The sequence below is a fragment of the Poecile atricapillus genome, chromosome 2 (assembly GCF_030490865.1).
Source record: "Poecile atricapillus isolate bPoeAtr1 chromosome 2, bPoeAtr1.hap1, whole genome shotgun sequence".
NCBI lineage: Eukaryota > Metazoa > Chordata > Aves > Passeriformes > Paridae > Poecile > Poecile atricapillus.
Window position 1 is genome coordinate 20,153,713 of NC_081250.1, and position 24,355 is coordinate 20,178,067.

Consider the following 24,355-nt stretch of genomic DNA (forward strand, 5'->3'; position numbering starts at 1 on the left):
TGCTGAGTGGATAGTAATTAATAGACACTGTCTTAAATGGCAATGATATACCATATAAGGAACAAGCACTATTTAGCCAAATGCCTCAGTCACCCTCATTTATGGTGCCTAGAGACCTAACAAACAACAGACTGCTAGAAATCTGATAAATCAGTTCTATTCCAAAACCCCTAGAATACTCTATTGGGCCCTGTGAAATGTTTGTAGCCACAGTGGGAAAATTTCCCTTTGTTTACCCTGGTTTTCTGGATTTTCTGCTTACAAAGGCTGGGAATTCTTCCCTGCGCTGACACGTTACCCTCATTTCCATTTCCGCCTGCTTCCTGACCTAGCTCATACTTAAAACCTGATGACATCACAATTTCCAATACATTTCTTGTCAAAACATTATTTTGAAACAGGATTTGAAGTCTCCTGTTAGCAGCTGGGGACATCCATGCCAACAAGACAAGTGTCACTGTGTGGGAGAAATGCCCAACAGTCACAGGGAGAAAATGGTCCAGCCATTGCCCAAACTCAGAAACTTCTGGAACACACAGCATTTTGGGCCTCCTTGCAAACCTCTTCCCTCCCAAGGAAACTACAATGTAGGGGTGAGGAAAAAGCAGTGGTGTTTACATGCATCTCTGCTTCTCATGCTGCACATAGAATGTGCTCCCAACCCAGGGGCTTCCCATAGTGTGAGCAAAACCAGAGGGACTAACGTACCCAAGTTTGATGGCTTTTGGCATGATAAGGCCTTCAACCACACTCTTCAGCCAAGCGCTGTCCTGCGTGTAGTAAAAACCCACAGGACCATTCCTATAGTCCTCTGAAGCATCATGCAGCACTTGACCCAAGGCAGCACTCAAACAACACCATCTGGGGCTGGGCAGGACTCCTGCTGAGACAAAGCATCCAAACCAAGCCCTCACCAGGCCAGCTGAGCAGCCTGTGCAGCCTCCCCGCCCACCAAACCAGCACAAGCCATTTGGAGCTACAGCATTGGCAAATGACTCTCCAGCAGCTCCCCTCTGGTCTCAGGGCTCCTCCTTGCCCCAGTGGCTGACAACATTCCTGCCATACAAGTGCAAAACAAGGAACAGCACTTTCCCAAGCTGGCAGAGATGGGGTTTATATACATTTCAGATTTTGATAGTGTTTTGGTTTAGGGATAACTTACATAATGAAACTGGTGATGCATTTTCTGGCAGATCCTGTCTTCCTGGAAACATAAGGGAAATTGTATTTCCAACTCTTGAATGACCACTAAAATACCACTTTTACAGAAAAATTTAGTTGTGCATACACAGTTAAACAGACTTGAAAGAGAAGTCCATTAGAACAAATAAGACCAAGTTAAGGTCCTGTTCCAAGCTGGCAGTACCACATTGTTCAGACTTTTCAAAAAGTCTTATAAAGAGCTAGCAGAGAAAAATCCCTGAGTGGTACTCAGAGTAAGCAGAGGTAAATGTTTGCCAGATTAACTGTAAATTGCAGCAGCTTGACTTCAAGCATGTGCTCTGAAAAACCATGAATAATGCCATTCTTTTAAATACAGTGAATTTTCCCAACGTGAAAAATAAAATCTTATGTATGCTGCCAACAAAGCCTGCCTAGAAACTTTCTGTTTAAAATTTTTATAGCCTAGGAATAGGGTTTCCTCTAAGTCCATCTACCAAATATTCAGGCAATAAGAGGAGGTCATTCAGTGTCTAAATCAAGGACTATTCATTTTGGATGTGTAAATGGATCCAGAATTTTAAGCTAACTGACTACAAATTTTCCAATGGGGGAAAATTAAAACTGCCACGGAAACAGGAGAGATAATAATTTCATCTGGTCAGGGTCTCTCTTTACTTGCAAATAGCATGCAGAACCAACAGCACTGGCAAGTCTAAACAGGTTAGTACTTACTAGCACAAAAATTAGAAAAACAGAAAAGATCAATGCCACCCTCTGAACAATATGCTGCAGTCTGTAGCCAGAAGCACAGTAAAAGGAGATTCACTTCAGAGCAACCCCAAGGGAACCATCAGAGAAGACAGACTCCCTTCAGAACTGGGGCTGGGGCTTTTGTTTTGCAGCACCGATAAAAGGACAACTGATGCACACATCTCCCAAAATTGTAATCGTATGCTTGTTCCCCTGGATGAACTTTCTCTCTTTTATTTAATGAACCAAGCACTGCAACAGTGGGTTTCATTGTTATTTCATGTCTTCATTTCCACTGGCTATTAGTTCTTACATTCTAGCTAAATGTAAGCCACCCACAAGTGCTTTGCCACACCAACAATCAAAAAAACATAGCTACAGTTAAAAGCAGGAGATGTAGTACCAAAAATACACATTTTCCAGTGGTTTTGGGCTCCAAAAATTTAACAACTAATAGGACATTCTCCAAATTATATACATTTGATGCATGTTGGAAATAAACCCTTGGTTTAGCTGACCCTGCTTTGAGAGAAAATACAGAGTGTAGGATAACAAAGAGTGCATGACATCACATGCCACAGGAGACCAAAGGATTTTCTGAGCACCATGTAAGGACTGAGCTCTGGGCTGATTTAATGAACTTTGCCACAATAGAAAGCAGATTTCTGATAGAAGGAATACCAGATTAAATCCCAAATCCTGTGTTTAACAGGATTTTACTATGCTGACTTTTAGGCATAGTACAGGACCAAATTAAGTTGTGAGTTGAACTCTGAATAGGAAAAATTTGCAAGAAAGATAAAATGTGGTACTCCTGTGTACTTCAAACAGACAGGAATATTTCTAAAATAAATAAATATCATGTGGAGGTTGAGCACTGTGAAAAAAATTTCAAGTATTGTTCTAAGTAGCTCTTTTTTATGAGTAGTTAATCAGTAAGACTAGAAAAAATCTTCAACCTTCCAGAGTTAAGTTATTTCCATAAAAAAAAAAGCACACAGCACACTGCCAATTCTTCCAGACTATCTCCAATGAATCACTTCTTCTTGGGCCTCAAAATGATGCTGTCTCTCTTTTACTGGGCTGTGTCATCTCATTCCAAGGCTTTAACAGTATGGTTCAACACCACACTTTATCATCACACTTATTTATTGTGTAAAGTGTTGGCTAATTTTCTACATTCAGATTTCAAATTATAGTAACAGCATAATTGTTCAAATCTATTGATGTGCTTTCATTTCTTTGCCATGTCTGTAACAGCATTTTAAATTCTGTTCACTTTTCTCAGGTAACAGTAACATGAAGATTTTACACATTTTAACCTTCAATATCTTCAAACTGCTTATGGAGTTTGAGCAAACATTATTTCTCCTGAGCATGGGAGATTTTACTTTAACATATTATTTCAGCATTTTATTTAACAATAAAAGCAGCTTAGGAAAACATCTTATTTCCATTTCAGTTTAAATGGCAGATGATGGATAAATTGCAGCTAATCTTGGAAAGAGATGTGTAAAACCAACAAACTCCTGATTAAACTCTATTACTAACTCTGGCAATTTTCTTGGCAATTATTTCAAGGACAAGGCTGAAATAGTCTTCAATCTTCCCTTATTATCAACAAACATTTCCTTGCCACATTACTGTTTTCAAAATAATTCCTAAAAAATAAATAAGGTCACAGAAGTTGCGCAAAGACTGATTGATTTTTCAGAGAACTACACATGCAATAACATGTTTTTAGAAAATAGCAAGGGAAGATTACTGAACATATGCTATACTTTCCACCATTTATAGGAAAAATAAACCCAACTAGCTATGCTTCACTGTTTCTACAGGAACAATGATGTCTGCCTTCAGCTCAGCCCCTGCAAAAGTGGGATCTGATAAGGACACTTCAGAGAGCCATCTGATCAACCATGGCTTAAAGCGATATTTCTAACACAAAAGACATAGCAATTAAAGGTAATTTGCCATAAAAGAGAAGGTTGCTTTTAATCCTGCAACAGATCCCCCAGGTTCAATCTGCAAAACAACTGAAAACTTGAAAACACCAGTGGAGACCATAGGAGGAAGAATACCAAAGGCATATATAAATATATTTCTCCTTTTTCACTTCATCTGTCTTTCACCTTTTTCATTTCATCCATTCTCCCCTCTTTCAGCTCCCCACCTGTTTGCAGGAATCACTTCTCTTTCCTATCCAAGACCTGATTATCCTATTAGTAAACTATCTGATTAAGACCATTTAACACATAAGGGACTACAGGTTTATACAGTGCTTTGAATTAATCCTGCACATCTCAAGAGTATTATTAATCACTTACTTCCTTTAGCAGAGGAAAAGGAATTAATATATTCTAAAATGTCAGATTTTAAGGAAGCATTTTTATATACCTTGGTCTGCTAGGTTTCCTTTTTCAGGCCAGTCATATTTGAGAACTAAAATATTATGTGACTATCAGTGGAAACAACACTCACTAAATCGTGCTCACATGGATGTAATTCTACAATTTGATAAACAAGCAAACAAAATATTGTAGATTGAGAAGATTTACAATTAATTTTAGAAGTATTGGAGCATAAATCTTTTCAATAAACCTAGTATTCCAGCAAAGTCTGAGTGAGATCACAAAAAAAAACCAAAACAACAACATTTAAGTGTACAGGAACATATAATCAGCACTGGAAAAACTGTCTAAACACATAGCCCAGGAGAAGACAGCTCTCTGCTGCAACTGCCCATAAAACTGGCAATTTTGTGACTAACTGAACAGACACCGCACTTATATTTTGCAGTGTATCTATTTAGTGAGGGACGAAACTATGCACTCCTGAGTTGAAACAAGAATTTAATGGTGGAGAATCGTGAAGAGCAAAAGATTCAGTAAAGCCCCCTGGCTAATTGCAAAGAATCTTTCTTTACTCCCCGAGCCCTGCCAGCGACTGGGAGCAGCTAATGCTCATGATGGAGAGAAATTGAAGCAGCTTGCTGCATACTGGCCAACCAGCAGTTACTTTCCTATAAATCTGCTTGCATTTTGGAGCAGATGACATTTGCTTTACAGATGATCAGACTGTTCCCTTTTTCCCTTTTGTTCCAAATCAAAACCACACAGTGTAAATGCAAACCCTGAAAATCAATGCAACACTGAAAATAAAAAAAAAAACAAACAAAAAAAAAACACTTCAGGAACTAAGCAATTGTTTATTGATACACTTGAATGTAATTATAAATTGAACTTTGCAAGTGACTTAAAACATGTTATTTCTAAAAAGAATCCCATTTTTTAAGGCCTTGTTAAAAAAAATTCCAACTAGATAGGCCCATAAATAAAAGTTGTAAAAATACCACATTTATATTCATAAAATATTTTTACAGTCTCTGGATTATCTATAGTTAAATATATGCATTCTTCTTCCATTGCAAATACTTTGTATGTCTGTATTTACTATAACTAGAAGACACCTATGATAGCATATAATAAACCTTGCATCTCGCCACAAATTTATAGACAGTGCTGCACACAAGAACTAGAAACCACGCTGAATTTTTGGAGACAAGCAAGGGACAAAATGAAACAAAGCACATTGATTCTCATTCAATCCTATTCCTAATTTTGATCTTAACTGTTTACAACTGTGTAGTTTTTTCTTGGAACTCCTGCTATACCCCGCATAAGAGAGCAGCAAATACAGGCAAGGAGGCTCCCAGCACAGCTGTAAGGCTTTTGAGAGGTTCTGTTGTTGCAAGCCCTCTCTGATCAGAACAAAATTGAAAGATGGAGAGAGAGTAATCACCAGCCATAAAGATATTTGGCCAAAGAGAAAGGCTTAAGCCTAACCCAGGTTAGGCTTTCTGGTCATTCCATATGCCATCCATATGCTACGATGGAAGATTCCCTGGCTTTATCTTTACCAAAAACCATTCTTTACCTTCACCAGTTTCACTAAATGCTTGAAACCCCCTCACATCTCTGCCTGCCCAAACAACTAAGCCCTTGCCTCCTGCTCCCCCTCCTCTGCATGAAGGCAGCTCTGTCACCTGCAGAAACAACCCTGGCTCAGCCACGCACAAGTCCTGTCACACCTTTTCAGGGCCCCGCTACAAAATAACAGACCTGATGCTGCCAAACTTGAGCGATGGTTGCGGCAGACACTGAGCAACTGGAAAGCGCCATTCTTCCTCTTCCTGATAGAGCCAGAGAAGCACAGAGTGAGCTGCAGTGGGAATGCCACAGAAGGAGGCTCAACAGCTGCCCCCCACCCAGGGATGCCACCCACCCCCCTTCAGAGCTTGAATCTCCCTTGTTCTCTCGCCATATATGACCTCTCAGACACCTCTCAACACCCACCCATCATCTTAGCCAGCTCCAATGCAATGCTGGCAATCATCTCAGCAGACATCAGGTATGAGCTCCACCTTCAAAATTTCCACTGCTGCTTGGAAAAGGATGTGCTGACTTGAGCTGTGTGCAGAGTAACATCAAACATGCACACCATTCAAGGCTATAAAGAGAGCTCCTACCCTTCTGTTTTTCATAAGGCATTACATTTAGCTGTTCCCCCCGGTAATTTTCTCTTACTCTGCTACAAGAAGCATAAAGGGATGTGTTAGAAGAGCATTAAGATATTTTGCCTGTTTGTTTTGGTTAGAGGGTGTGTGGCGTTTTTTTTAAACACATGGCAACATTTTGATTTCTATTCTTAGAAACCATTTGAGGCAAAAAAGGGCCCATGAAAGAATTGAAGTCCACAAATGAACTTCCTTTCTGACGGCTTTTTCTCAGCCATCTCCCCTCCAGTCATGCCTGCCAAAATCCCGTGCTTTATAGGGGCATCTGTTCTATTCTCTCCAGGCCAAAAAAGGAGACTTTTCAAACTCTTACTACAGCCGAGGAAATCTACAGCTCATTGAGCCTAATGTGATTTTTTTTTCCTCCATGGCTACAGCTCCACAAGTGCCATCAAAAGGGAAAGTCCCTTTCTCCCCCTTCCCTTCCTCCAGCCTCATGTTCCCAATCCAGACCTCTTCTAAAAGCTGTCCTCCTCCCACTCCCCATCTAACTGCTTTTTATCACATGACTGAGGAACTGAGAAGAATTTACTTACTCATTTATGAGCCATAAATGAAACTGCATCAACAGCTGAACTGACATATTCTTATGAATCCCTGCACTGCTCTAAGTTCTTCACCCCACTGTGAACTTGGTATACTTCATACAACAAGAAGTACATAAAAAACAGTTGCTTTCCCATGCTAGTACTACTCCTAGAGTACTATCACAGCAAAGGCAGTCTCAGGGGATTTGACTAAAAACTGATTCACATTGCTCAATACAAACAGCAGGTCACCCTGAAACTACACTGCCTGCCCAGGATTTAAAGTCACACACTGGCCTTCAGAGGAAAGTTTGGTTGCTCCCACGAACACCAGAAGAACAGAGCAAGCAGTACAGCCACCATAATCCCTATGCCATCCTCACTCTAAACTGGCTTTATCCAAGTGCAATAATGCATTTCTTTCAATAACTTACAATTTATGGTGAAAAACATGGGCACGACAATTCTATCAATTTCCCATGAAATAACAGTTTTAATGTGTTGGAATAAGCAGACTTTCTAGAATTTATCACTTTGTGTAAGGCTTCAATGCAACCACAATAGCAAGCACAGGCCACAAGCATCACTGCTGTGGCTTTCAGTGCAATCTGCAGAAATGGACCAGGAAAAAGCTAACAAAACAACCCCAGACATTTGCATCAGAAATAGGAGATGAGAAAATTAAGCTGAGCAGTAGGTATACATCTTTATGTATTACAATCAGTATTTGCACAATACCTCTAAAAGTGCCTCACTTATCTCATTTTTTAATGGCAAGTCTGCAAAGCTCCTTTTTTTTCTACAGGCAAAACGTGTCTCATAATTTGAGGCACATAAAGGATTAAGAATATATTAATTCGCAAATGAGCCCTATTTTTAATTATTTACTTAGATTTTCTGGTCTGCCACAACCTTACATATAGTCTACAAGAAGCAGGAATAGCCCTAGCAGGTTAAATACAAGCAGGTTTTCAGCCTAAGATTGTAGGCAGGAAGACCAAAGCTAATATCTGTGCCCAGTCTACACCAGCTCTCTGTGGCTCAGCCTGTAAATGCATAGCCTCACTGGCAGGCTGCATCTATGAGCTGAATACATAAGCTCTTCCCCTCATGAAAAAATAAATAAATAAATAAAGCAATGCTAAGCTCTACATCTGCAAGAAAAACGGCAATTAAAACAAGAGGAATACATTTCTGACACAGCCCAGTTATCTGGTGAAATCAAGATTAAGAGGCATGTTTGTGAGCAAAACTAAGTCAATATTTTCAAATTGGTTTTAGAGCAAATCTTAGTTTTACCATTCATAAAATTCAATAGGTAATTACACAGCTAGACAAACGTCCTTAGAGGAAAGCAGAAGAATAATGAATAATTCCCTACATAATTATTTATAGCTGTGTTTTTGAGTGAACACAGTATAACAGGCATCAAGCCAATATTTAAAAGAAAAAAAAAAACAAAACAGATTTGTAAAACCTTAAATATTTCTGTAAGCCAGTCCATAGACAACAGCCTATTTCACAATCTAATCTGCCTTTGCAATACATAAAAATCCCAACAACTTAGACTGCCTCTCTGATTAATCATTACGATTTAAAATAAAACCTTGACAAAGACGGGTCCAGAAGCACAACCACAAAATATGTAATTCTATCAGAACATGCAATTTGCTTAAAAATAATGTTCCTGGGAAGTGCCATAGTGTCGTGTGCAAAACATGCTGTCTGATTTGTATTTTGAAGAAACCCTTGGGAACAAAATCATTACCATGCATCAGTCAAAATGGCAACAACTAGAGATCAAATCCAATTCAGTCCTTCATAACTAACCCTAAGAACAAGCTGCTTATCACTCCAAAGCTCAAAAAAGATGATGAAAACTATATAACACAATGTCCTTTAGTTCCCTAAAGACAACTGATTACATTCAGTTAGGAGCTGATTGGTGTGCAATGATGCTTCTGCTTTCCAAATACACAGCTTAATTGCCAATACAACTTCAAAATAAAACAGAGAGGAAAAAAATTCCCTTTTCTGCTATTGAAAAGACAAGCAGTAGTTGCTAGCAAATAAAAAGAAGGCCAAGTTGTTGGTTTTTAAGCTCAAATATCATCAATAACATACTGGAGACAAAACTAAACAAACATTTTTTTTGGTAACAAACGAATAGAACATGATCCAAACATTTCCCTAAAATCTCACAAGTTTTATAGTGTCACAAGTAAAAATTATTTAAAAAATCTATATCAATACATAAAACTCGCAGCACAAAGGAGCTCTAACTGGACTGAAAAGAATGAGGGTTTAATTTTTATATTATATACAGATGCTCTTGCTTCAGTTCAAGTCTTCTTTTATACACATCAGAAACAATACTGGATAGATTGCTCTGCTCCACAAAACAGATTTAAATGGAAAAGATCATTGCACACAGAGTTGTGCAGAGCACATTTCATTCTTCTTATACAACAGCAGGAGTTTTCAAGCCATTTGAATGCTACTTAGTTTCATTTGAAGGAGAGAGTACAAAGTTGGCATTATTTTTATTACTGTAGCGTGTGGTATGCATAGCAGGAAAGTTGCTGGATATATATTGAAGCAAGAGGGGCATATGTCCTTAAGGAAATACTAAAACCCAGACAATAAAGTTTTATCAATGTTAGCAATAAACATGAAGTCCCTCCCCCTGCAGCAGCTTTAAATGCCCAGAAGCTCTGTGGATTCAAAAGACTGAATCCTACATCCTTGCTCTTGCCAAATATTTCAATTGCCTTCAATGTGCATAACATTTCCTTAGGACTAGATCAATTTGTCTTCTTTTATCCAACTGCAATATAACTCTGTGTTAGGAAATACCACTTTCCATCAATGCTTATGCCAAGAACCTGCACACCTCTCACAGCTTCCCCATCTTAAGGATAGGCCAGCTAATTATGACACAAAAGCATCTTCCAAATATTCTTTCTTCTTTATGAGGAATGCAGACAGATGCTAGCGATAAATTTTCAGGACAACCCCAGGATCCCTTGTTCAGTGTAGAGGGGAGTCCTTGAAGAGATGCACATAAAAGTTGCAGGAGAAGTTAAGAAGTAAACGGGAAAGGAAACAGGAACTGGGGGAGGGAAAGGAGGCTGGAGAAACAAAAGGCAGCTACAGCATCATAAGCATTGCTGAAACAAACAGGTAGTGTGTATCCCATGTCCAGATCAAAACTCCCATTAAACAACTCCACAAATTAATTTTTAAGCAAGAACTTATTTCCTGGTTTTAAAACAGCTCTAAAATAAAATAACAAGAAATTAATGGTACATCATTGACTCTATAGGGTTTAAATTCGCCTTCCCTGATTTTCTGCAATTTTTATCCATCTTGGAGAAACACAAAATTAATGGATTTATTCATTTTTCCCCTGCAAATAAACAGCTATTGCAAACCAATTATGTTTACTTACACCATGTAAAATATCCTGCAAGATAGCTGGAGATAAACAATATGTAGACCAAGAGAGTTTCTGGGAAAGGCACAGCAGCTGAGCCAGCAGAAAGCTCTGCCCCATTCTTTTAATATCTGGAGCACTGGTCACCCTGGTCATGTTGGTAGCAATTCTTTCTTAGTGCAAGAGAAGCCAAGCTGTCCCAGGAGAAGAATCAGAGCAGGAAAGCCGGTTGAAGATGGAATCCAAGCTCTGACATAAACGCCTCAGCAGCAACTGTGAAGAGGCACTTCTCTCATACATCTGCTACAACTTGAACAGCTCTGCCTGTACATTACTTGCTAGGAATGTTTTGTGGGGATTTCTTTTACATTGACTCTGGACAATTTCATATAACATATTTATTCATTAATTAATTTATCCATTAAAATCCCCTCATTATCTTCAGTGACAATACCATTTCAAAACTGAGTTTTGCTTCAGCAATCTATGAAATCTCTGATTTTCACAGAAGCCTATTCACCTTTTAGTCATTTGTATTACATCACTCAAGTAACTACTAGTTTTATTTCAGGAAAATATATAAATGTCTTCTGTAAAAATCTACACTTGAAGTCACACTCTCTTTAAAGCCCTCAGAAAGATAAAGACACATTTAGTCTACAGCTCACCAAACCTGCTTTCTATGCTAGTTTTGGAGATTTGATAAATCATGCCTCACACTGTAGAGACAACCAGATCTCCAAAGACTCCAGGAGCCCACCTCAACATCACTACTTGGTTTGATGATCCACCTCCTTGTGGATCTTCTTTGCCCTGCTCCTCACCATGACAAGAGGAGCAAAAGGAGATACTTGAGACCGACTTTCATTTAGGGAAATAAGAAAGGCAAAGAAGCATGTGCAGCTGGTGTAAAATAAACACTCATACTCTGCTAAAAATGTTCCAGGCTGAATTGAACATCCACAAGGAGCTAAGGAAAACAGCAACAGAGAATTCCTTACAAAGATTCTTTGGAACTGGGAGATCCTGTTGCTCCTCTCAAACAGTACTTAGGCTCACAGTATTTTAAGACAGGACAAAATGTCCCAAACAAGCATTTTACTCGATCCAGGGTTTCTAGCCTATAGTTTACTGCCACTGAAAATTCCCATGAATAAATTTATATTTCATGCCTATCTCAGACACTGAAACGTAATAAGGGCCTGACTTTATCCATTCCACAACCTACCACAAAACCTACCAATACAATTACAGCAGGCCAGAACCAAAGAATGTTGTAAACAGAAGATGTGTACTGATATAATCAATGCAACATCAATGGAGTCATTAAATAACATGGGATGAAGTGACATGCAAACCAAGCCAGTAGAGAAGGAGGTGTGATGCCTGCCTATGGTAAAAAATCCCCAAAACTCTGCTATGAAAGCTTTCAAATACCAGAACCTCACTGAAAAAGATGGCAAAGTCTGCATTGAGAATACCATGGCTTAAATCAGCTGCGAATGAAGAACTGTGTTTCAGACTGCACAGGCTCAGTCACTGTGGTGCTCTGGGCACCATTTCTGCTCTCCAAGCTGTCAACCACACATCCACTGACACACACCCTCCTTCCTCAAAAGCATTAGCACCACCCTGGGCTCTGGATACACTTCCAGATACCCTCTCTGTTGGCCAGAATGAGCTTTCCTACAAGTACCCACACTGCTCTGGGAACCCCATGAGGTTCCACCAGGATCTCACCCTTTGAAGGAGACACACAGACACCAGGGCACGGGAGCCTACACCACCGCCCCATCTTCTACAGGCTCTTTCCAGCATCAGTGCAATGGGCATGAATGCTGCCAGGGATTTCCCCTCCAACCCATGCCCTAAAATAACACTGGGATGTGGGAGGACAGTATCTAGGTTAACACTGCCTCATGCAGCACTATTTTAAGCAAGAAAACCCCGAGGACTGGTAGGGTTTTGATTCTTTCCTCCAAATGTTGCCACTTGAGACACTTCCATCACACTCTGCCTCCTCCTCCAGTTCTAATCACCTGATAGCATTAGAGTGACAAAAATAAGGATAACTACTATACATGGAAATGAATGAGAAATTAAAAAGTACTTTTATGCCAAGATCAAAACAATAGCAACCAAATATTTTTCATTGTGCCAGAAGAGACTTCTGCTGTTTCTCAGACTTCAGCATCACTCTGACTTGACAACTTACCAAAAAAGAATTAAAAATTGTATTTTAAACATTTACACCAGCAAGCCATACACTCTTTCAGAAGCTGAAAACCCATACCTGGCGTACAAAACTGTTGGAGGTAGTGTCAGAAGATGTACTCCCATCTGATCCTTTAAATCGGTTTTTTCTTCTTGCCCCTTTACCGTAAGACTGTTAAAAAAACACACAAAAAGCAAAACACAGATTAGAGAAACAGCGTTACACCATTAGTTTGTGTTGCACAGAAAGCTTCCAGTGTCTCCTAGGCTAGCAGGGATTCAGATTATCAGCTTTGTGCCAATCAATAAGCACATATTCAGTAAGTAACTGATGGGATGTGCGTGCAAATGTTCACCAGGCTTGGTCAATTGAACCCTAAATGCTTTGCTGTTGTTGGGTTGTTTTCAGATTTGGGTTTAGAAAAGTACAGATTTACATAGATGTAGCATTATTCACCCAAGTCACAGTGATTAAAAAGTACAGTTTGTTGTGCAGCTGGTTTAAATAAACAAGGTAGGAAAGGAGGTACTGGAGCAGTCTCCAGTACTTCACAGCTACCAGCCAGGTCAGCTGAGGGAACATTAAACAGCAAGAAGTGACAAACAACCTGTTGATACGATCTTACAACTGAGGGAGTTTTTACAAAATAATTTTTTTACAATAAATTCAAGAAAGAAAAGCACTATAACAATAAAAAAGGACTGTATGTGCAAATATGGGAAATATGGGAAATATGCTACTAAAAAGCAAGGCATCACTTTTATCTGCTAGGAATTTAAAGAGACATGAGGAGAAAGCTATGGTTAGCTGAAACAGAACTTTAAAACTGTGGTTTACAAACACAGAAAATCATGGTTTAGAAACAAAGCAAATACATGCATGTGTCCAAAAAAACCTACTTGTTTTGTGCCTTAACACGAAATTAGATATTTTTACATTAAAATTTTACATTAAATTACAAAATAAAAAAATAGTTCAAGGTTATGTTATTTGCAACCACTTTTTCTATGTAAATGAGTACAAACTGTGTAGACTGTAAGCTCTGCCATGCCACCACCTGTGCAAGCTTCAGAGTTTTTTGGTCCTAGCTTACTGGTCCTCATGTTAGGCAATACTGGGCTGCAGTGCAGGCTGAAACACTTAAAATCTCGTACTGACAGATTTTTAATATTGTGTCTTCAAAATCTGAGCACTGTTCTTAGCAGTAACACATATGGTTAAGTATGATTAAATATTTTGCAGTCTAAGACTGTTTGAGGAGGACAACAGATAGCCACTACTAAATTCAGATCATTTGACAAATCCAGGTAATTTGCCTCCACCAGATGCAAGAGAACAATCTCAAACTGTAACTGTGTTGACTCTGGGTGAGTTTGGAGCACTGGTTGAAATCTAACACACCAATCTTTTAGAAAGGATAACTCCAGGAACAGTAGCTCTGTCAGACAACACTCACTCTCAGCAAAAATAGTGTCTCTTATCTCACTAACCTAACAATGACCTACAACAAAAACAATGTTGCATCCCCCAAAAAAGAGATTTATGGGAGAGATATTTTGCCAAGCTCATATGTTTTCTTCAAAACTGCAAAACAGCCATGTAAGAAATTTCTGAAAGGCACTCAAATTGATTCTACCGATGCTGGTTAGGGAAGAACTACACAAAAATCAGCATGTTGAACATTATGGAGGTGAAAATAGGACTTTCTGATGAGTCTAGGACTGTAACCCAGCAGGTCTCTAAATATAAAATTAAATTTCAATCAGGAAGAGTTTTACATGGTAGCATTTCTAAAAGGAATCATTTTTATAACTGAAGAACTTTTTGGTAATGAAAAGGTCTTCCTAGGTCAGTAAGAGTAACAAGTAGATTGGAACCACTGTTACAAGCAAACTATTAAAAATATTTTCCAGTTACAATAGACAGTTCTACCAGAACCATATTTTCCCACCTAATATAATATCAAAGTACCTAAAATACATAAAAAGTATCTCTGACAGCAGTATTTTTCAAATATAACATCATCTTCAAATCAAAGTCTACCTGTTATAAATGGTTCCCATTGAGTTAATTGTCTGTGGGTACCCACAAATATTCTGAACTCCTTTCCTACAATTTTTGTGGAAGAATAAAGAAATATACTTACCAAAAAAAAAAATAAAAATTATAATATTCACAAAAAACCTCAAGAATATAAAGCATCTACATGAAGACCACACTATCTAGGCAATTTCATTAATGGTGTGAAGTACAATATTGTGTAATTCCCAAGACAAACATGTACACATAGTCTCTCTCACAGACACACTTCTTGTATTTGCCTCCAGTTTCTAAAATATTTATTTTATTTAAAGTATCATAGTGTTTGGTTTTCTAACACAAAAAAAATTGTGAGAAAGGCAGAGGGACTGAGTCTAGAGTGATGAGGACAAAACAAATATGAATATAAAAATAATATGTTACAAGGACAGATAGAGAAGTGTGTATTTTATCTGTGTAGCAATTACTAAAAGCATTTATTTCTGGCAACATCACAGCAAACGCAGCTCAGGCTGAAACTCACCTTGATTTTTTCAGTTTGAGGAGGTTTCTTTGTGCACAGCAACATGCACATTTTTTTTCTAGTGTTCTATAAGTGAAAGCTCTTCAGAAGCATGAGCTACATACTAACTTTAAGCACAAAAAACCTGTTGACATGGTGGCAGGCTGTGGCTACAGATTGTAGGCAGAGTCAGTTTTATACCTTCTTCTTTGCACAGTGCAGTCTTCAGTCAGAAGAATGGGGCACAACTTTGCTATGTGAGAAAACTGGGATTTGATGACTCTTCTCTAAAGGATGATAACTGGGGACTATATTTGTTTTCCACACCTTTCAAGCTAATTCCCTCAGTCAGAAATGCCTGAAACTTTCTTCTGAAAATGAGATTAGCTTTCCATAATCAAAATAATCATATATTATTAAAAATTATTAATTGTCTGTGCCTTGTGGAGAAGCTTGAATACTCATCCTATCATAGTCATTATATTTTGCTTCCTCACATGTATTTTTTTCCCCAAGATCTTAATGTGAGAATGAGGCTTTTGTAAAATATATATATGTATTGATCTACCAGTCACTTTCAATTTCCATTCTCAGGGAAAAAAAAAAAAAAAAGAAAAAAAAAAGAACATTTTTCACCAATATATTACTGTGATTTTCATGTTAATACATTCCCTTATCTGTGCTCTGTGCAGCAGTTGGCTGCAATTAAGCAGCTAAAAATAAAGGGCTGAATCACGACATGAGGACATTGGCCAGTAAAAGCAGCAAGACAGGGCAGTCGTTCTTAACCTATATGGTAGCTGTACCTAACAGAACAACCACTGGAGACCAAATGCCTCAGCACCCCAGTATGCAGTGCCCAGCGGTGACAAGCTCAAAACCCAGCAGGGCAGGGCTGGCACACCATCATTTGTCCCAGCTGATCTGGATACAGCTGAATCCAGCCCTCTGAACAATCCTGTTTATATAAAAAGTTTGCTGACAGTAACCTTCTTACTAGATTTTAGCAGACCATCTTACTCAAACATAAAGTTATGTATACATGTAAGTGTTTACAAGATCAAAAGTGTAGCTTCCTTTATTAGTCAGATGTGTGAAATTCTTTTAAAATTGGCTGAGTTGCCAGAGATGAGAAATAAAACACACACATTTATGTTCTAAAGCTTCATCAAATACCTGGAAAACAATGTGAAACCTTACCCAAAAAAAACGCCACACCAAAGCCAAACCAAAATAGTTTTGTAAAAACCATTTAATGAACCAAGTCTTAACACAGCAAAGAAAGACTCTGCTTTCCAACTCTGATTAGAAAGTACATTGTGCAGCCCTTATTCAACCCATGTAGTCAAATGAAATATGGGAATCATATGAAGCATTAAAAGTATACATTGCAGTTTCCTGATAATTAACAGTTTTATATACAATTACTTGTTATTGTAAACAGATGAGATCAATGTCCCTCAGTGAAGTCCTTTAGTTTTAATGAGGTTCTGTCTCAGCACATAAAACACATGCATCCATAACACACATGATAAGCTGAAGGCATCGTTTATCCCTCTAGGAAAAATACTATAATCTGAAAAAGGAAATATAAAACATTTAAAATTACCTACTATCTACAACCAGGGAACTGGTCTTCAGTGAGAGTCTTAAAATGCCCTTCACCAGTAACAACTCTAATGATATTTTTTTGCAAATCCATGGTGAGAACTATACAAAGGATGAGTCTGTACCTTAACTATTTATCATAGGTAAAATAGCACCAGTCACTGAGAATAATGGCAGGTGGCAGAGCTAAACCCTTAAAAACTGGTCTCATGAAGGAAGGGTACAAATGATTTTGGCAGTAGAGTCACTGACACCAAGCCAGGCCCTTAAACAAAGATGGAAGAAATAAATTGGAGAAAACAAAACCAGAAAACAATTTCAGAGCTACACTGAATCTTACATCATCTCAGATGAACAAGGGAGCAACTAAAAAAATCAAAAGAACACCTAAAGATAAGAATGATCCCCTGAAGATTAGGGAATTGCTAGAAGGTCAGAAATGCAAATATGCACTAAGTATTTTTCCTTCCCATGCAAAAGTTTCAAATATTTAAAGATGCCCATGTTCCATACACAGCACGTCAGGGAAGTGCAGAAGATATGCATCCAGCTCCATCCTTTCCTTAAAAGAACAGCCACTGACACTTAAAGCAATTCCTTACAAGAAAACAAATATTCCTGTAGGTCAGATCCCCTAGGCCCTTTCTGGCCACTGGCCAGGCTTGCCACCACTCAGAAATTAAACCTTCCAGCATCAGCTACATAGCTGCAACCCCCCACACCCTCACTCAACAGAAAAAGACATGAATACTTCTGATTTTTGCACCACAAGTCATACTAATCTCACAAAGGAGTAGAAGTCAGCTTCCTGACCACACCTCCAAGGGATGGAAGACGTGCACAGACCTTGGTGATGCGCTCCCCACTACTCCACAGCTCCCTTCCACAACAGGAATGAGGGCAAGAGGACAAGGTAGTATACAGCAATATATCCTGGCTTGCCTCCACCTCAGGAGTGGGGTTTTGAGTCAGCCTAATGGTCAATATCATTGCAGCCCTGTGACAGGCACCCTGCTCTGTGACATACCTTCAGCAGAGGAGTCGCCTGAGGAGAACAGACTCATATCCCCTTAGCAGAAAAGAATCCCCAGCTTGGGTCTCAAAACCTGTATTTCTCAAAAACAACTTTTGCTACTGGGACAAAACTCAGGAATGACAGGACTTCCCATCAGGAATCCTATCAAACTCAGGATCTCAAATAGAGTTATTAAGTTCATGCAAGCAACAGGGATAGTCTGCAAAGTCCATTTCACAATCAATTTTATAAAATCCTACACCTACCACCAAAACAGAAATCCATCCAAACAAACAAACAAAAAAACCCAAACCTCCACAAAGAATTTGCTTCTCAAAACTTGCAAATATAATACATAAATAAGTATTTGACTTATTGCTTCTTTTTCCCATTAAAAGAAAACTAATTTCTGCTGAGCCATCTGTAATGGTTAAATCTTAGACGCTCTTTTCTGCTGGCCTGTGATAAAGCCTTGCCAACACTGCATCTAGAAGCAGCCCTATTCTCACCAGTTCCTACACTTGTAAGCCATCTCCCAGTGCTCTCACCCTGGCCTCAGACCAGGTCATCTGGCAGTTTCCACCTGCCAGACAAGAAGCTGGGAACTTGGCTGGCTCTCCTACTCCCCAGTGGCTTGGAAACCCGCCTCGGTGCAAACCTGCTGCATATCTATTTGTAATGCCAGTGATGAAGATGTCAGCTCCCAGCTCAGCAAAACAGGAGCACACAACAGCAGAAGGTGCTGAAGCTAATGCCCAAACTGCATTGTGCCTCCTGCAGCCTTTCAAAACTGGCAACTACAGTTATAGGCCACGTACCTTACCTCCCCACCTGCTCTCCATGGATTTCTGTATTTCACTTGCACAAGCAAACAGAAAGAGATCTGACTCTGTGGCAGAAGGATGCCTGCAGGGACCAACAGCCAACTATGAGATCGTTTCCCTCTGCTAAGGGTCTGCTCCCCTGGGGACAGAGACTAAGGCAAGCTCTTGGAGGGCAGGGAAGGCAATGGTTCCCTGATTTTTAAACTCTTTTATCCTGGCACGGGAAAGACCTGAGTAAAGAAGAAGAAGAAAAGTAACTGAGACTCCATAGAAGCCAGCTATGGAATAGCACACGAACTTTTCATCCACAGAGACAAAATGAGACAAAACCAGAGATTGCCTCTGAAAGATAGTTAGCCAATAAATAAGCTATCACTGAAACTGCTGAACTGCTTCAGAGGGATTTTACACTCCAGGATAATGTAAAGAATAACTGTTATATCCCATTTATGCTAATAATGTGTAATACCCAAGTGGAAAATATCTCTGGAAGAGATGAGCATTCAAAATCACCTTTTATAGCTTGAGTACTGGATAATGCAAAAAAAACCCAAAGAGAGAGAATTATCAGAAAAGTAATAGCTGAAACCTGAAGGGCTTTCTTCAGTGAAGGACTATTAAAATTTATTTTTGTCATTAACAAATATAACACTAAAAGGAGATTAACACATCAGGATAGAAAACACTACCTCTTTCTGAGGGCCATGAGGAAGTCCAATGAATAGAACTGGATTTTATCTCTTCCTCATTTGTATATCCTCCACTGAATTGCTGCCACATTGGGTATGGCTTCTAGGGATGCTGCCAGAAGAGAGTAAAACCTTCCATGTCTCTATAACGAATGGGTATTGTTATTATTTAAGTAAGCAAAGGGATATAAATTTTGTTTGTTTATAGCTTATACAAAGTATTCTTGCAAGTCAGTACTGGGAAATACACAGTTGCAAAATGTTTGTTTGAAGAACAGGTAAACATGGTATGAGCTGTGATAAATCAACTCAGCTGAAAGCAGCAGAGGGCAGTGTGATTAATCTGCTGAGAATAAATCTCTGGATATTTTTCCATTCCTCATTACCACAAGACAGGCAGTGAAGGGATGGTGCTATACAACTGAGAAGGTAGCTGGAGATTCAGGAACAGCCAACATAGGGGCCTGTAACTAAGATGATTTTCTGGAGTCACCACATGCACATCACTCTCAAATCCACCTTAACATCAATCGCAGTTCATACAGAAGGAAAACTAAACAAGACTGTCCCCTAGCCTCATGCATTCAGTTTATCTTCTGCAATGCAACCTGAAAAACAAGCCAAGCACTCCAGGGATGATGAAACCTTTAGACTTGGAAAGCAGAAGCACTTAGCAGTACCATGTAATGGAGGAAATCTGAATGCAGGTGAAAGAGCTGAAGAAAACTATCAAGAGAATTGTTTTAAAATGTGTAAGGTTGCTAGGACGTGCACTGACAGATGATGCATAAGCAGGCAAAAAACGAACAGGAGAAAAATAATAATGAGGAATAGAGAAGAATTCATCCAGTGTAAGACACCTTCTCCCTCCACAAGGTAGTGTGTTGTTGCTCGATAGAAGGCTCCATTATATTTTCTTTGAAATGTCTTTGTGTAGTTTACTCATCTGATTTGTTTTGACTGCCCCTAATGCACAGCACAGGAAGCTTTATGATGAGAAAACAGCAACAGAAATTGAATCTAATGATTTTTGAGGACTGGGGGACTTGGAAGTAGGATCATAAGAAAATTATATGGGAGCAAGTGATAAAAAAAGAAGGGAGGCTAAGAGTTATCATGAAAGGCATTAATGTGCAATGTTATAAACAAATCAGAATATGTGTTAATGAAAATTATTAAACTGAATATTTTACTAATTCAGATTCCTAAAAAAGGGGGTTTGTTAACTAATGAACTAAAAAGAAGACTGGGGTTGATTTAAAAAACAAACAAAAAAAACCAAACAAAACCACCAAACACTAATATATCTGGACTGTTTGCTTCTTTTCTTTCAGAAAACCTAATGCTGATTTTATTACAAAAGGGCCACATCTAAACCCACCACCTTGCACTGATATATACCTGGACATTGTGAACAAGTCCACAGTGTAACTGTTAGCGTGCAGATCTGTCTGGACAAAACTGGACATCTGAAACTACGTTTCAACTCCATCTAAGAACAAGATCCATCTAAGACCAAGACCAGACTCAACTACAGAACTATGTTTTTACAGTCCTAAACATAGGACCATGTTTTATGTTCTATGGACCTAAAAGCCACAGAATTTTAGGTAATACAGAAAGATACACCAATATCTTGTCCCAGTTGCAAAGAACATATGTGGGAAAATACACTATAACTCTCATGATCAACACTCTAAGAGATTTTATTTTGTTTGCAGATCTTTTTAGGAAAATGCATTATGAAAATAAGAAATAGATTTTACATAGATGTTATCTAAGAATATTTCACATATTAAACTGCCTTTTAAGTGAACTACTTCTACAGTGTTAACTACATTTTACTCCTTTGCCCCATCGTGACAAGTTTGGCCAAAATGGATGGACAAGCACGCAAAATATTGACCATCATGTTAAGGTAGGCTAAAAGAAATCTCAGCTTTGCAAAAGTAAAATTATTGGATAAGAGAATTGTTGTGACTTGGTACAACTCTACAAAGGCTCTTCAGTAATATTTCCTTAAACCATAATTCCCAGAAGCAGCACTTCAGAGTGAACACTTTTAGGAGTGACATCACTCCATAAGCTTGCAAGTTGGTTTGGGTTTTTTTTTGACAGATTATTTGGCAGGAAATGTTTCTCGGATTGATATTCAATTACCTTAGTGAAAAAGATAGTGGTACACATGACTGAAGTACCTGTAGGCAATCTACTTGATGATTCACACATCCTCATTAAGCCTATCCTTCTCACTGTCAGTGTGCTCAAAAACAGCAAGATTTTACAATTATTGGGTTTTTTAAAATGTTCAAGGAACAAAAATTCAAATCAAAATAATTGTCTATAAATTCAGTGCTTCCTAAGGAATTAACTTGCAGTATTATTCAGACAAAGGGCTCTTTTGTTTCTATAATCTTATTTCCTCTATACCAAAGGTTTATGTATGACTAAAACACGTAAATATTGAGAAGATTATTCCTATTCTGCCTGATAACTTTGATTCCAAAAACTGAAAAACATCCCTGAACCAAAAAGGTGCATTATCACTGTCTTAAAAAGTGAATCTTTTTGGCTGTGACTGCTCGGAAACCTGTTTTATAAAACAGAATATAAATGCATTACTTGAAATATAACACAGGTGTTAGCAAACTATTCTTCCTCTCTAAACAGAGGTTCTTTAAGCCCAGTAAAAAGGAGGGTTGAGAAATCAATTTTATGACCACTATTTGACATTTGTCCACAGCAGAGGTACCATATGATTTGACAGTTGCTGATTCTGTGTTTGGGGGTGAAAAGATATAAAAGGGGGGGAGTTGTAGGTCAGAAATTAGCTCCCTTGCCACTGTTTCTGGAGAATCTGGCAAAGCATATGGCCCCACTGAAATGTCTGTTCTGTGCTTGGAGGCTACTGACAAATTCACATCCAAAGAGACACTTTTTCTTTTTTAGTTTAACCCAGTCTCTGCTTCAGAGAGACTAAATTTTGTTCTCCTGTCACCGGGCCTGGATTTTGTTCCCCTGTCACCGGGTCTGAGTAAGTAAAGATCAATCACCAAGTCTGTCGACAGACTGAAAGCATTTTCCTCTGTCAATCAAGCACTTCTGGGACGAAGCTGGTGCACCTTCTCAAACAAAGCATCAGCGTCAGCTTCGGCAGCAACACTAAAAACTGCATCCCAAAAGGAAAAAACCTCTGTCCTAAGAAGAACACGCACGTTTGGAAACTGAAATACAATCAGATTTTACCACCCTTTTACTGGGTTCAAAAACAGCACTCTGAAGTCTTTGTAGACAACTACTGAAAACTTGAAGACGTTATGAAACATTTATACATTAAACAGAAACAACCTTTCAAAATATAATGTCTTATCTAAGTGTGCCTTGCCCTGCCTCCTTCTCATCGCCCATGCACCTGAACGCTGCACATGAACTGAGTTGTTAAAATTTCTGAGACGACTGTACAACCACCTTCTGTATGGAAATAGAGCAGCTTAAATCTGCAGCATGTTCAGCACCTTCAGCCTCCCCAAAATTCCTGCTGAACAACTGGTGTGAATCGCCGTCCCTCACCTACGGACTGTCACCAGCCCGCGGAACAGGCGAGGGAGGTTTCAGCCGTGCGTGGCAAGCATCAGGTACGCATACAACAGGTTACTGGAGCAGAGAAAAATAGCCGTACCCTGCGAGTAATCCATGTGACGAAGATCAGCTTAACAGCAACATATTCTCACATATTCATCCTCCAAATAACCGCAAGGTTCTTTTCACTTAAGGTGCTTCTACGCCACAAAGCATCCCGTGTATGTTAATTAAACGGCATTTGAGGGTCGGGGCGAAGACGGGGGTTTCGGGAATCTTAGGGGAGCCGTCAAACTTTTCTGACGGCGGTGAGCAAAGTTGAAGGACGGGGAGCTCGGGCACCCCGCGACCCTGCCCGCGCCCCCGCCCCGCCGCAGCCCCGGCCGAGCCCCGCGGTACCTGCGCTGCTGCCGCCGCCGCGGGCAGGGGGTTATCCAGCAGCTCCATCTGCACCTCCTGCGCCGGGCTGGGAGGCGATTTGGACATGTCGCTCTGGACCATTGGCGAGGAGAGCGGGTGGCTGGGCGCCGAGCCCCTCGGCGGGACAGAGCCGAGCCGAGCTGAGCCCGGCCCAGCCGAGCCGAGCCGAGCCGAGCCGAGCCGAGCCGGGGCGGGGCGGGGCGGGGCGGGGCAGCGGGCGCCCCTCAGCGCCCGGCCATGCCGAGGAGCGAGCGGGCGGCCCTGCCCAGCCCGGATCTCCTCCGCTCTGCTCTGCTCTTCTCTCTTCTGTTCTGTCCTGTTCGGCTCTGCTGTGTTCTGTTCTACCCTGCCCTGCCCTGCTCTGCTGTGCCCTGCCCTGCCTTGCCTGCTGCCGGCGGGGAGCGCTCGGCGCCGGGGCCGGGGCAGCGCCGGCGGCGGGCGCGGGGGAGGGCAGGGGGCGGTGCGTGGGGACGAGGGAAAGTGACAGCGAGCGGCTCCTCCGGCAGCGCCGGGCGGGGGCGGCGCCGCGATCCGCGCCGGGATCCGCGCCGGCACAGCCCGACCGCGGCCGAGCGTGAGCAACAAAGTTGGGGCTGTGGAGCGGGGTGTAGGGTGCGGTAAGGCCCCGCTTTTCCCTTCAGCCCTGCTGGACGTCTCGGCTCTGGCCGCACGGCATCGCCGGCCTCAGCCCGCGTCGGCTAAGACCTGTGGTTCTAGTGAGCAAAGCGGGGCTTCGACAGAGCGGGTTCCGTAGGTCCCTCGTGGTAATAGGGTTTTTGCCTGTACTTGGAGGTTCTTGTACACGTATCAACAAGGGGTGAGTGGGATGAAGCCCACCGTCCAGTTTTATATAACCTGTACCCCACAAGAGGCTTTTGAAAGACCTGTTCGAAACCTAATCTGGGAAAATCAGCCTCCACCCCTGAGAGGATCTGTCATGACAGATCATTTTCTGACAGCCGACTTAATGGCTCCCGATGGAGACCAATCGCCCCGAGCCCGTGAAGCCA

At 40.3% G+C, this 24,355-nt stretch overlaps 1 protein-coding gene across 4 annotated transcripts in view; it reads right to left on the bottom strand.

Annotated features, from left to right (window-relative positions):
• Positions 1-23,777, bottom strand: part of CACNB2 (calcium voltage-gated channel auxiliary subunit beta 2) — a 242,041-nt gene extending 218,264 nt beyond the window's left edge. For all 4 annotated transcript variants that reach the window (XM_058830502.1, XM_058830503.1, XM_058830507.1 and 1 more), the window contains exons 1-2: positions 23,325-23,777; positions 12,747-12,839 (exon numbers count right to left, since the gene is read on the bottom strand). In XM_058830502.1, the coding sequence (XP_058686485.1) occupies positions 12,747-12,839; positions 23,325-23,426 (195 nt within the window). In that variant the 5' untranslated portion in view covers positions 23,427-23,777. The remainder of the gene's footprint in view (positions 1-12,746; positions 12,840-23,324) is intronic.
• Positions 23,778-24,355: the final 578 nt, after the last annotated feature.